Source organism: Dromaius novaehollandiae, chromosome 22 (genome assembly GCF_036370855.1).
Source record: "Dromaius novaehollandiae isolate bDroNov1 chromosome 22, bDroNov1.hap1, whole genome shotgun sequence".
NCBI lineage: Eukaryota > Metazoa > Chordata > Aves > Casuariiformes > Dromaiidae > Dromaius > Dromaius novaehollandiae.
In genome coordinates, this window is record NC_088119.1 from 6585131 (window position 1) to 6598528 (window position 13398).

General features: G+C 59.6%; 2 protein-coding genes across 2 annotated transcripts; one reads left to right on the top strand and one right to left on the bottom strand.

Moving 5' to 3' along the window:
* Positions 1-482: 482 nt before the first annotated feature.
* On the bottom strand, positions 483-8320 carry FTSJ3 (FtsJ RNA 2'-O-methyltransferase 3). The gene is made up of 22 exons (XM_026099465.2): positions 8193-8320; positions 7755-7881; positions 7563-7668; positions 6803-6849; positions 6497-6576; positions 6144-6243; positions 5777-5971; positions 5568-5683; positions 4842-4946; positions 4557-4657; positions 4396-4476; positions 4159-4305; positions 3675-3810; positions 3361-3566; positions 3113-3236; positions 2919-3012; positions 2563-2707; positions 2369-2445; positions 2087-2189; positions 1758-1941; positions 1566-1660; positions 483-1275 (listed from the first exon to the last, which is right to left on the bottom strand). The coding sequence occupies exons 2-22, from the start codon at positions 7819-7821 to the stop codon at positions 1086-1088; spliced, it is 2499 nt and encodes an 832-aa protein (XP_025955250.2). The 5' UTR covers positions 7822-7881; positions 8193-8320; the 3' UTR covers positions 483-1085.
* Positions 8321-8591: 271 nt separating this feature from the next.
* Positions 8592-13283, top strand: PSMC5 (proteasome 26S subunit, ATPase 5). Its single transcript, XM_026099416.2, has 12 exons — positions 8592-8740; positions 9193-9264; positions 9776-9845; positions 10272-10369; positions 10676-10732; positions 10890-11120; positions 11538-11664; positions 11865-12055; positions 12178-12276; positions 12427-12537; positions 12683-12769; positions 13171-13283. Exons 1-12 carry the CDS (start codon positions 8702-8704, stop codon positions 13222-13224), a joined length of 1236 nt encoding a protein of 411 aa, XP_025955201.1. The 5' UTR covers positions 8592-8701; the 3' UTR covers positions 13225-13283.
* Positions 13284-13398: the final 115 nt, after the last annotated feature.

Consider the following 13398-nt stretch of genomic DNA (forward strand, 5'->3'; position numbering starts at 1 on the left):
GCCCCTGGCTGTCTTGGGTATCCTCTCCCAGCGCTTCTCCAGGGCCAAGGCAGGCTGCTGCAAGCACCCCCCTATCCACCCCACCTTGCTGGGTGCTTGCTCTTCCCTCCAAGCATGGAGGAACCCTTGCCAAGGCAGAGGGCAACCCATGGGGGATGCGTGCCCCTGGCTGTGGGAAGCCCCCAGGATCCAGTAGCCCCTCCACGGACTGAGTTGTTTGCTCCCTGTGCCCCCACCTGAAGAAGCAGAAACTGGTGAAGAGGGTGGAGGTGCAGAGGGACCAGGTGACACTTTACCTGGACCAGGTGAGATGACAGGATGGGGATGGGACCAGGACCTTAGCCCACCAGGGGAGGCCGGGTAGCAGGGCTGGAGCATGGGGACATTTCCCCACCATTTGCAGCCCAGAGGGCTGAGGCAGCTGGCTGTGATTATACCTCACCCTCAGGCTCCCTCTGCAGCTGACGCCAAGACACATCCTGTGGCATCCTCAGACCAGGGTTTAATTATGTTGCAAATGAGGAGCAGTTCTGTGCAGAGCAGACCATGGGGACTGACACCTATCTGCCTCAGAGCTCGGCACCAACAGCCCCATACAGGGCTGGGTGTACGGAGTGGCTCTGGGGACCTGCCTGTCACCAGGACTTGGGTGATAAATATGGCCCCAGGAGCGATCTGCTCAGCCATGACCCCTCCTGGGACAGCGAGGGCTGGCGTGGGTGCTCTCTCTCTCTCTCTGCAGCCCAAGATTCTTCCAGCAACGTGACCAAGCTGCAGAGCCAGCACGACCGCGGGGACCAGGAGATGCTGCCAGCCAGCGAGCGCTTGAAGGGGGTCAATGCTACAGAGCTGAGGTCAAATTAACCCTCGCTGCCTGTTGGCGCTACCAAGGGCAGGAGGCAACGTCAAGTCAAGGCACTGAGGAACGGGAGCGCGTTGCTAACTCACTGCCCCATCCCCAGAGAGAAGGGCAGGCTGCTCCTGAAGCTGCAGTCCGATCCGTGTCTGGTGGAGGGAGGGCAGGAGCCAGCCCTGCCCAGCACCGCCTAGTCAAGTCTCTCATGAGGGACAGAGTCCGTCCCACATCATTTACGGCGCTTTTTCTTCTGGTCTTTGCGTTTCTGAGCCCTCACATCCTTCTTCAGACGGCTGTCAACAACCTTGAACTGGCCCTTGACCCCAGGGGGACGGCGCACCCGGGGTCCCACGCCCTTCTTGGCCACCAAGTAGGTGACCTGCCGTTTCTCCTTGCCCAGCCCAGCCTTCTTGTAGATGCTGCAAGGAAGAAGGGGACAAATGAGAGCCGAAACTCCAGCCCAGCCAGGAGCCCAGACACAGCAGGATCACTCTAGGAGCTTGGCATCAGCACATATCCAAAGGCCAATGCTGGGTCCCAGGCTCCACAGGGCAGCTGGGGCTCCCCAGGACAAGTGCCCAGCTCCTCCCAGCTCTCGCTTGCTCTCCTGCTGTGTTGTCCTTCTCCCTCCATTTTCCCAGCTCCCAGCCTATGCCCAGATCCCGCCCAGTGCAACCCAAAGCATCCAGATCCCGGCTTCACCACTCACCGCCGCAGCTGGGCCACTTTCTCCCGCTCCGAGATATCCACTGTGCTCACCACGGCCTCTGCTTTCTTCTTCATCTGCTCCATCTTCTTCAGCATCTGCAGGGAGAGCAAAGGTCAGAGGCAAAGGAAATTGGTGGGGGAAGAGCACCTGGGATGGGGGGGGGATGGAGTCCAGGACCACAGCTCCACTCACCCGCCGCTTCTTGCGGGCCTTGGCCTCCGCCACCTTCTTGATGGGACGGGCATTGATTTGGCGCCAGCGCTGCCGATACTCCTCCACTGTCTGCCGGTCTAGGGGTATCTGCTTGCGCCGGTGCTGCTTCTCCTCCTCTGTGAACCACTCGGGCAGTTCCCCCTCATCCTCATTGAAGGAGTATCTGGGGGACAAACGGATAGGCTGTGAGTGGGGCACAGGGTCCCAGCAAGCTCCCTGCCCCACACCAATACATCTGCCTCCCCCGCTGCCTGTCCTGTCAGGGGACCACATGCTACTTCCCCTCCAGCAACCACAGCTGCAAATACCTGTTGAAGGAGTCGTCAATCAGGTCCCGTTTAGCCTTTTTAGAGGTGGCGATGACTGAGCCGAGCGCCAGGCCCTCTGCGTCCAGGACACGGGCTCTCCTCACTGCGGCAACACAGATGGATTAAAGCCTGTCCTGTCTGCAAGCAGCCTCAGACCCAGAGGGCCAGCAGCCCCTCTCCTTCCCAGGCCAGACACACAGGGCCTGCCCTTGCTTCCTGTCCCCAAAGAGGGACTTGTGGTGTCACCTGGCACATATGGGCCCAGACTGTAGCCCCACTCACCTGGGTCCTCAATGGGCACCACTTCAAAGCCACCTGACTCGTCCCGGGCTCGCTTCTTCCCCACCGGTGTTGGTGGCCTATGGGGAGGAGAGCTGTCAGGACGGGGGTGGGTGCTTGCTGGGGTCCCCGCGTTCCCCCTCTCCTGGGCTATAGAGCAGGATAAAGCATCCAAACTGCCCCTCTCCACCCCTCACCTCTCCTCATCACTGCTGCTGTCATCGTCACTGCTCTCCTCATCCTGCGCTTCACCAGCGTCTGGTCTCGTGTCTGCTGCGGTCTCGGGCTTGGTCACGGCTCCCTCCTGAGGAACCTTCTTCTGTCCTTTCCCCTTCACCTTGTCTACAGAACAGGAGCCAGCGGGTGAGAGAGGGTGGAGGCAGACCCCACTCCAGAACTTAACCCCTTTCTCCAGAAACACGGCTCATTAATGCTACATTAATGCAGGCTCATTAACTGTACAATGCTATAGGCTGGGAAGGATCTCCAGAGATCTCCAGCTCCACACCAGCTCCCTACAGAGGTCCCCCAGCAACGCAGCGCCCACACCGACCTGTCCGAGACTCCCGCTGTCTCTCAGCCAGCATCTGCGACTGTCCCAGTTCCAGATCCTCATCTGCATCATCCTCGATGCCAGCGAAGGCATCCTGTGAATGGGGGACAGTATGTCGGGGGACAGAGGGCAGAGCTGGGGAGGAGATGTTGAGGCTGAGGCTGTCCCATCAGTTCCGGGCCGCAGAGACTCACCTTCCCAAACCACAGACTAGTCTGCCGTTCCTCCAGCACTGACTTCTCCTCCAAAGGCACCAGAAGGGGATTTTCTTCTTCCTCCTCTGCCTCCTCTTCTTCCTCCTCCTCCTTGAAGGTCACCCTGTGACCGACAGCAGCAGGATCAGTGCCCACAGCCAGGACAGAGTGTGCCTGCCCTTCCCCCAGTCCGCAGAGCTGCTCCAAAGGGAACCCCCCACCCCAGGACGGCCTCTCACGGCTCTCACCTCTTTGCACCCTGTTCTCGCCTTTCCCGCTCCAGCTGGCGCTGACGTGCCTCTATCTCAACCAGCTCCTCTGGGTCTAGATCGCTGGCCAGGGATATATCATCCGCTTCATCCCGATCCGAGAGACAAATGTCATCGTCCCCAGGCCCCATCTCCAGGAGGGCGTCTGCTGATGCCATGTCCCCCCGGGCCATCTCATTCAGCAGCTGCAATATGAGTGAAACAGTGGTGATGAGCAAAAGTCCATCTCCTACCTGCCTGCCAACATCCCAGTCTCACCAGTGGCTCTGGGAACCTTCCCACTGTCCACATACCTGGGTCTTGTGGATAGTCTGGAGGGAGAACATGCTGGTGTCACCCTCGTCGGCGATGGAGACACCAGGGAGGTCCATCTTCAACTCCACGCGCTCTCGCTGCTTCCGCTGCTCTTTCAGGATCTTCTTCTTCTTCCTGGAGGAGAAGGCGAAGAAATGAGGCTACATTGAGACACTGATATGTGGGGGGCCAATCTACTGCCATGTTGCTGCCAGACTTCCCAGGACCAAAGGGCTCAAGAGCACCATCATCCCACTGTGAGAGGTCCCCAACCTTGGGGCAAAGAGAGCCCACGACACCTGGGAACAGCTGCTTCATCTGCCTGGAGGAGCAGATATCCCCAAAGACCCCAGACTCACAGCCACCACCTCCTCTCCGCAGGGGACAGGACCTGGCATTACCACCCCATCCCCACACCTGGAGCCCTGCTAGTCTATGCCAGCACAATGTTCCCCTGGTTCTCCTCGTCTGAACAATTTTCACCTCTTTAACTCTGCCAGCTCCTTGGCCTTCATCTCCGCCAATGCCAGCTCTACCTCCTCCTCTTCTTTTGCCACCTCATCAGCCGTGGCTCTTAGTGACGTCTTCTTCTCCTCCTCCTGGCCTTCCTCCTCTTCACCAGAGCTCAGACTGCCAAAAAGAAGCAGCTCAGAGTGTCTCTTCTGGTGGCAGCCCCAACCAACCACATCGGTGCCTTGGGGCAGCCCTGGTTTCTCCTACCTGATATCCAGCTCCTTGGCCTGCTCTTTCAGCTTTTTGGCCAGGAAACGTCGCAGCTTCGTCCTCCAGTTCAGCAGGGCTCTGTGCAGGGAGGCAGCCAATCTGAGACACCCGCCTAGGCCCAGCGTGACACCCTGTCCCAGTCCCAGTCTCCCCAGTACCTGAGCTCCTTGCGTCCCAGCACGCGGATGTCCTTGCAGCACTGACGCAGCTCCTCCGTGGTGGCACTGTGGTTCTCCAGCTCGCCATCTCCTAGCGTGATCTGGATGCAGCAGAGAAAAAAGGCTGCCACTCCCAAGCCCCAGCCCCTGCCCTGCCTCCCCTCCCTCCGCAGGAGCAGGGCTGGGAGCCACCACTGGGGCAGCTGGCTGTCCTCTTTCACTGCTCCGTGCTCCTGAGGACCAGGCTCTGGGGCCACCAAGGTTCCTCTAGCCTCGGACATTCACCTCATTAGCCTTGGAGAGGAAGTCCACGGGGTTGGGAGCCTTGAGGAAGTCCATCAGGGTGAAGCGGCGGTACAGGGTCGTGTCACCATCTGCGTAGCCTTCTGCCTATAGGAGAAGGGAGCCTTATGAGCCAGGCAGCCTCAGCAACCCCCAAAAGTCAAACCCTTTCACATAATTTGTGTCTAGCTGCAGCATCCACCTAAACATGCCCAAGTGACACAGGGACAAGAGCAGGTTATCAGCCCCTACAACCTCCTGAGTAACAGGCCCAGCTTTACGATGTCTCCTCCAGCCTCAACCTAACCTCAGATACAGAAAGGAGATGGTGATAAAGGCTTGTGAAGCTCCACTCCAAGTTGAAGCTGTTTGACATAGCCATTGGTGTCCTGTGCCCCAAAGACATCTCATAGAGACATAAACCCCATGGCCAACTGTTGCAGGGAAAATGCAGTACTGATCTATCCCCCCCCCAGCCTCATTGCTTGTTCACAGCTCCATCATTACCGTCTTCAACGGCTGTGAACCTCTCCATTATCAGCTCTTCCAATCCCTGGTACCCTGGGGTCTCTCGTTTTCCTGGACAGCTTTCCTGATTATGTATCTTTACCCACCATCCCTAGTCCCTTTCATGTGTGCTTGACTTTGCTGCCCAGCAAAGCAAGTCAGCCAGCTGCCCAACATCCTAAGGAACACTTAGTCCACCCCAGGAGCGCACCATCCCCGTACCTTTGGCTTCTTCTTGCTGAGCAGCTCGCTCACAGACTTGGTCTGAACCTCCACCTCCTTGAAGGCATATTTTGGGTCAAAGAACTTGCTGTCAATTTTATCTGGAGCCTGATAACCTGTGATGTGGGAATCAGATATCAGCAAGTTTCTCCCTGCCCTGTCCCAGTGCCCCAAGCTGCCAACAGCTGCAAGTCCCCCTGGCCACTCACCCTGGCACACCACGAAGATCTCAGCGGACTCACTGCGGGAGGCTTGGGGCTTGGTGGCCTGGACCTTGCGGAAGAACTGCTGGAAGATCCAGAGGAGAGGCTGGTAGTCCCGGGAGCGAAAAACCTTGGTGATGAACCAGCCGCCTTTGCAGAGGAATTCGCAGGCCAGTTTTAGAGCCATCAGAGTCAGGTTGGCTGAAGTGGGAGAAAGCAGCAGTCAACAGAGTTGTCACCTCCCCATCACCTGGCTCCCTGACCCACAACACGTGCCACCATCCACCGTGCCCTGCTGTGGCAGGGAACAGACCTGCCCTTGAAACCCCCTGCAACTGCCCCCGGTCACGCACCAGCCCTGCGAGGACCCTACCTTGGGAGTAAGCATCGTGCACCCAGCTGGCCCCCACGTTGGGTGCTCCGTCATTCAGCACCACGTCCACCTTCCAGGTCTGCAGCTCCTTGCGCAAGGCCTGAGGGCCAGAAGCACACGTTAGTCCTGCTAACACTTGTCACTCTGCACGAGCCGGCAGGCGGCATCCCCAGTCCCCAAGACCCCACGTTTCCACCTGCCTGCCACCCCAGACGCTCAGTTTAGCCCCCTGCTCTGGTCTTACCCCGAAACGAGCCCTGACTAAACAGGTGGGGTGACCCCCCAGCCCAGACAGACCTGCTGAGTCCCAAACCGACACATGACACTTGGTGGGGCGGCAGGAAGGTTTTTACCTGGCGACACTTGTCAGTAGTGATGTCCTCCTGCAGCGTCACCACATTGGGAATAGGTTTGATAGGGACCAAATCCACTCCTGGTATAAGGAAGAGATGTCAATACTGCAATTTCTCCCCCTCAACCTGGGTTCCAGCCTGTCCCAGTCTGGATTTGCAGCTCACTCCCTCCATGTACCAGGGCCCTCAAAGCACCCCATCCCTTGGTCACAGCCAAGGACTGCAGTGGAGGTCCCTGCCCCCAGTCTCCCCCAGGACATCCTTGCCCACCCCTGCTCCAGCTCAGTGCAGGGTCCCACCACTCACCAATGATCAAGCTGGAAACGGGCATGAATTTTGAAGCCACCTGTAACCTGCAAAGAGCAAAGAGGATCAAAGCTACGGCAGGATCCCATGAGATCCCCCACCATTGAATTGTGCTGCCTGAGGCTTGGGATCTGCCTTGAGAACTGTGACAGGGAACAAGATGAGCTGCCAAGGCAGAAAACATTAAAGCCAGTTCACTGCAAGGTCCCAGCCACCCAAACCACTAGGCTCCTACCTCATCTGTGAAAGCCTTTTTCACAGGCGCCCTTGAGTCAGGAACAGGTTAGATACCCAGAAAGAAAAACCTGGATAGCCCCATCTTGCTGTGTAGGAGAGTCACAAAGGTTTGGGGCTACTGGACTAACACACACCAATGAAATGATCGCTAACGGAGCACTTCAGCTTGCATCACTTACACACAGCACAGACACTGAGTCTCCTGCAAGCAGATACCTGTAAGCTTATGGCTCAGACCCCTCAGCAGCAGGAGGCATTTTAACAGCTTCAGCAAAAAACAACCATATTTCTCATCAATTTCCCTAAAGTAACAGGGTATCTGGGGCTGGTGGAGCAAAGAGAACTATGGCTGCTGCTTGTGCAGACCACCTTCCAAACGGGAGCCAAGCGAGTGCGTTCCTCTGTGCTCTGGCTGGTCTGGCCCACCCAGGCACCTCTGGGAGGGAGGACTATGGGGCAGCCAGACCTGGCGCGGGGCAGCTGGAGACCCTGGGCCATGGTTCGGGGCCCCGGTGACACTCACCACCCACCAGGGGCTGCACATAGGTCCAGCAGTGCCCGGGCCTTCTGCAGGAACTGGAACTTCCTATTGAGCTGCAGAAGTTTGAAGGAGGAGCGGGAGCGAAAGCCTGTGGGAGAAAGAGCGAGGGGTTACAGGTTACCGGGGGTCAGGGGCTTCCCCCTATCCTGCTGGCAGTGCGCGGGCCCCGCTTACCCGTCTCCTTGGCCAGGTGGTAGAACTTGTCCCGCCGGCTCTTGCCCACTTTGCTCTTCTTGCCCATGGTGGCGTCGGGCCGGGATCCCGGTGGGGCGGGGGGGTGCAGTCAGCTCTGTACACGGACCTGCGGGGAGGCCAACGGGGTGAGCTCCGGGCAGCAGGGCCGGGAGAGCCGACCCGGTGTCTACCCACCACCCCGGTGTCCGCCGGCCCTGGCCTACCCCAGCCCAGTGTCCCCCCAGCCCGGCCCAGCCCGGCGCCGGTGCCCCCCCCACAGGGCCTACCCCGCCCCGGTGCCGTCCAGGGTCCCGGGCCTTGCCGACCTACCCCAGCCTTGGGGTCCCTTTGCCGCCCCAGTGCCCCCGCGGCCTGCCCCGTCCCCCCCTTCGCCGCCCGGGCCCACCCGGGCCCCCGCCGCGCCCCGGCTCCGCTCACCGCCGCGCTCCCGCGTGCGCGCCCCGCCGCCTCGGGCTGCCACCCGCGAGGAGCCTAGCTTCCGCTTCCGGTCGCCCTTCGCCACCATCTTGGGAGTGTGGTCTCAGTACTAAATCCCCGGTGAGGGCGGCAAGGCGGGCCGCCACACGCGGAGAAAGGGAGAAAAAGGAACAAATCTTCTATGAAGCACCTTTTCAGCCTACTCACAGCCCGCCAGTGTTTCGTGACGCGGAGAAAGAACATTTGACCTTACCAAGATGGCGACAAAAGGCGGGGGGGGGCCTGAGGGGGCCATTTCCGCACACGCGCGCTCGCACCCCACTGGCGCTCTAGTGCGCATGCGCCCTCACATCCTTCGGGAGTTGGACTATGTTTGTTTGTTACGGTGCTGCTGTGGAAGGGAGGAAGTGACGTCAACGCGCTCCTCGCGCCGGGGGCGGGCAGCCCCGGGCAGCGGAAGGGTTGCTGCAGCCATCTTTAGTGCAGGCAGCGGCGGTGCCGGTGTCCCGATGCCGGCGGAGAAGATGGCGGTGGACGGGCCGGAGCAGGTGGGGCTGGAGCCGGGTCGGGTTCAGGGGCTGTCGGCGGCCGCGGCGTGCCCGGGCCGCGGCGCTCTGCCGTGCTGAGAGCGGGCCGAGGCCTGGGCCTGGTGGGCGCCGTGACTCGGCGGGTCTCGCCTGAGCCTTGACGCGGAGGGTGGGGGCCGCCCGGGGCCTGGGGCAGCGAAGGGGGTGGGGGGAGAGGAAGGGTCCAAGGGTCCGGGGCGGACGGGAGGGGATGGAGATCCGGCGGCTGGCGCAGACAAGCCCGGGGAGGTGCGTGAGGGAACCGGTGTCCGACGCGCGGGACGGTCTTGAGGAGGTAGGAGCTGCCAGGAGAAACGGGGGCCCGAGGGCTGCTCGGGGCCTGACCCGGGGGTAGAGGTGGCTTGCGGGGCCCTGGCGGAACCGGGAGGCCAGCAGGGCCGGGTCCCGTTTTGCTGAGTCCCGTTCTCTTACAGATGGAGATGGATGATGGGAAAGGCGGCACGGGGCTCCGGCAGTATTATCTGTCCAAGATCGAGGAGCTGCAGGTGAGCCATTTCCAGCTGTGCAGGTGGCACCCACCTGGCCTGCTCTGGGAGGGCATCGCTGTAGTTCCAGCCAAGGGTGCATACCTCCGTCTCCAGGCCTGTCCTCTATCTAAGACCATCTGCAGCGCTTTGTAGTGCTTTCTCTGCTGCGGTGCCCTGTTCCGGGGTGCAAGAAGCAGGCGCTTCTCAGGGTGGTGTCTACAGGCAGGGCTGTCAGTCCAGCCTTAGGGTGATATGGGTGTACAAGATGTGTCTCTGTCCTACCCGGTGTCATCGCTGCTGCGTGCGTATGAGATATTGCCTAATCCTTGCTAATGGAGCCTGGCTGGTTGTGTCCTGTTTGGAAAGGCTGTGCTGTGCTAGGTGCCTGTCCCAGGTTGAAAGCTGCTCCCCCCTGTTCTGCTGCAGCTCAGCTGGTGGCTGTTGCATGCACTTGGCGTGCAGTTGGTTTGAATGCTGTATGGGATGCTGGAGTCTTGGCTAAACTTTTCTTTTTTTTTTTTTTAAATAGCTCATTGTGAATGAGAAGAGCCAAAACCTGCGGCGTTTGCAAGCGCAGAGAAATGAGTTGAATGCCAAAGGTACAGCTCTTCTCATCTTTCTCAACCTGATCTCCTGCAGTGATGTGGCTGCTCCTAGCTGCTGGGCTGGTGGCTCATGACCCAGCTGTGGGCCAGCATGGCTAGTGCTGTTGTTGGGAGGGTCCAGCTGCTGCCAGATGGGGAGATTTGCTCTGAGTTTCATTAATCTTCTAGGCATTTTGCTTCTTAGTTTTTTAGTTTTGTTTTTTCTTTGCTATTGTAGTTAAGGTAACATGGGCAGCCTTGGTTCCAACTGAGGCCCCTTCTAAGCAGGAGTCTGCACTGGTCCCCCAAAATGTCCCAGAAGGGCTGTGTGCGGTGTGTTCGCCACCTCCGTCAGGGGCAGGGTGTCCTCTTGCTGCGCCGGGAGCTGATGCCTGTGGCTGGGCAGAATGGCGGTGCTGATGTGTCCCTCCCTCTTCGCAGTGCGCCTGCTGCGCGAGGAGCTGCAGTTGCTGCAGGAGCAGGGCTCCTACGTGGGGGAGGTGGTGAGAGCCATGGACAAGAAGAAAGTACTCGTCAAGGTACAGAGCTGGGGTGAGCAGGCTGGGCCATTCCCAGCACGAGGTGATGGGTGGGGGGCAGATGTGAGAGCACAAGTTCTGGGAGGGATGTAACAAGGACGAAACGTGAAGTGAGAGCTGTTTCTCTAGGGGAGCACCTTGTAGCAGCTCTCCTGGGCCCAAACTTTCCCCAAGCGGGTGGGAAGCACCTGGCTCAGGGGTTCCCAGGGGCAGGAGGGGCTGCAGGGCATCCAGTATGGATATTAGGCACGATTGGTGACTTTTCAGATAGAGAAATAACTTCTGGTGGCAACTGCCATGTTCCAGGTACACCCGGAAGGGAAGTTCGTGGTGGATGTTGACAAGAACATCGACATTAACGATGTGAGTGTGGGGATGTCCTGGGGGCCGTGGGTGGGACGGGAAGGTGATGGCTCCCTTCGGGGCAGCCTGGCGCTGCTTGCTGCGTTCCTCAGCCTGGGGCGGCTCGGAAGGGCCGTGTCCGGGCCAGGCGCTGAGCTCCCCTCTGGTCTCGGTGTAGGTGACCCCAAACTGCCGTGTGGCCCTGCGCAACGACAGCTACACGCTGCACAAGATCCTGCCCAACAAAGTGGACCCTCTTGTATCCCTGATGATGGTGGAAAAGGTCCCAGATTCCACTTACGAGATGATTGGGGGTTTGGACAAGCAGATAAAGGAGATCAAGGAAGTGATCGAGCTGCCAGTCAAACACCCGGAGCTCTTTGAGGCCCTGGGAATTGCCCAGCCCAAGGTAAGTGCTGTCCGTATGAGCCTGGCATGAGTAGAGGCTGTTGGCTGCTACAAGGAGATGAGCACCCTGGGGTGCTCCTGTGGTTGCCGCCGCGGTGGCACTGCGATGCGGTCCTGCCCCTCGCTGGCCGGGGTTGCTGGGCATCGCCTGCTCCCTGCCAGAGCTTGTTAGGGCTAGTGGGAGGGAGAGGTAGGTCTGGGGTCTCGTAGCTTCTCGGGTGCTGGGTCCCACTTCCTGAAGGAGGGAAGGGGTGTGGGACAGTGGGTGCTGCTGTCCTGGTGAGGGCATTTGCTCTCCCCATCTGTGGCTCTACCCGGAGGGCAGGGGAGAGGGGGCTTTGCTGTCTGGGTGCTGACAGAGGCGGGTATTGAGGCCCTGCCTGGCAGCAGTGCTGAGGTGACCATGTGGCCGTTGCAGGGTGTGCTGCTCTACGGACCTCCTGGTACAGGCAAGACGCTGCTGGCCAGGGCTGTGGCCCACCACACTGATTGTACCTTCATCCGTGTCTCAGGCTCCGAGCTGGTGCAGAAGTTCATTGGCGAAGGTAAAAGCGTGCGAGGGCAGGCTGCTGCGTGCATCAACGTCAGCCTGAGCCCCAGGGAGGGCTCTGGTGGCACTGCATGGCCTCCAGCCTGGCTGACAGGGGCTGAATGCTTCTTGCATGGTGTCCTGGGCACACACAGACACCGTGGGTGCACCAGACTCTGCACAGTGCCAGGGCTCAACCCTCTCTGCTCCCCACAGGTGCCCGCATGGTGCGGGAGCTCTTTGTGATGGCCCGGGAACATGCCCCATCCATCATCTTCATGGATGAGATTGACTCGATTGGCTCCTCCCGCTTGGAGGGTGGCTCTGGCGGGGACAGCGAGGTGCAGCGCACTATGTTGGAGCTCCTCAACCAGCTCGATGGCTTTGAAGCCACCAAGAATATCAAGGTATGAGGGCTGTTGTCCCTGGTTTGGCCCTGAGCTGCCTGGGGAAAGGGACAGTGTCCTGCTGGTCCCATGGTGGCAGTGAGGGGCCCAGAGTGGTGACAGCTGCTGCTTTCCTGGTGCAGGTGATCATGGCCACCAACCGGATTGACATTCTGGACTCGGCTCTGCTGCGCCCTGGCCGCATTGACAGGAAGATTGAGTTCCCCCCTCCCAATGAGGAGGTAGGAGGGATGCTGTAGGGCAGATCCTATGTCTCTGTCATCCTGACCCTCTCCCTGGGGGGGAAATGGGGTCCTCGTTCCTGTCTGGGAGCAATTTCTGTGCTTATTCTGGGGGCTTCAACCCTTGCCTCACCGCTGCTGTCCTTACAGGCCCGTTTAGACATCCTCAAGATCCATTCCCGGAAAATGAACCTCACGCGAGGCATCAACCTGCGAAAGATTGCGGAACTGATGCCAGGAGCGTCGGGTGCGGAGGTGAAGGTGAGCCAGGCACCGCAAGACAAGCGGCAGCAGGGGGGCTGGGTGGGGGCTTGGCAGCCAGTCTGTGCCCTGCTGGCCCTTGCTGGGGTTCTGGCTGTGGGGCTGATGAAGAAGAGCGAAGGGTGATATCTCTGTTCCCTTGCAGGGGGTGTGCACAGAAGCTGGCATGTATGCGCTGAGGGAGAGGCGGGTGCATGTGACACAAGAAGACTTTGAAATGGCTGTTGCCAAGGTAAGTGCCGTGGTGGGGAGGTGAGGGGAGCTGCTGGGTGGTTCCTCTTGGGGCAAGGAGCTGTCGGGGGGCCCAAGCTGTCCTGTGGCAGCATCTGCTCAGCTTGCTTTGCCCTTTAGCCACCTCTGGAGAACCAATGAGAGGCTGAAGGGGTTGTGTCTGGGCACTGGAATGCTACTGTCTATATGGTTAAGCTGCAAGCAGACTCAAAGAGGGTGGGGAAGGTGGTGGAGACTTCTCCCCTGGGCTGTGGTGACCACAGACCATAGGGGTAGCTGGAGATGGTGGCTGTAGTGCTGACCCTGCAGCTCCGGGGGTTAGTGGCACCCTCTAGGTGGGTGCTTGGTCAGGGACAGATTGGGCCTGTGTGCCGGGAGCCAACCTTCTCCTCCCTGCCCCAGGTGATGCAGAAGGACAGTGAGAAGAACATGTCCATCAAGAAGCTGTGGAAGTAACGGTGAGGCTGGGGCTGCTCCTTGTTTTGTGTTGTCTAATAAAGCGCTGCTGCAGCCAGGCCTGGGTGCTGATTTGGGGCAAAGGGAAGAGCAGGGATGGCTCTCAGTGGGGCAGTTGGGGGCTGCAAAGGGGAAGCTTGTGCTACTACCCAAGAGACCTCTAGCAGACACACA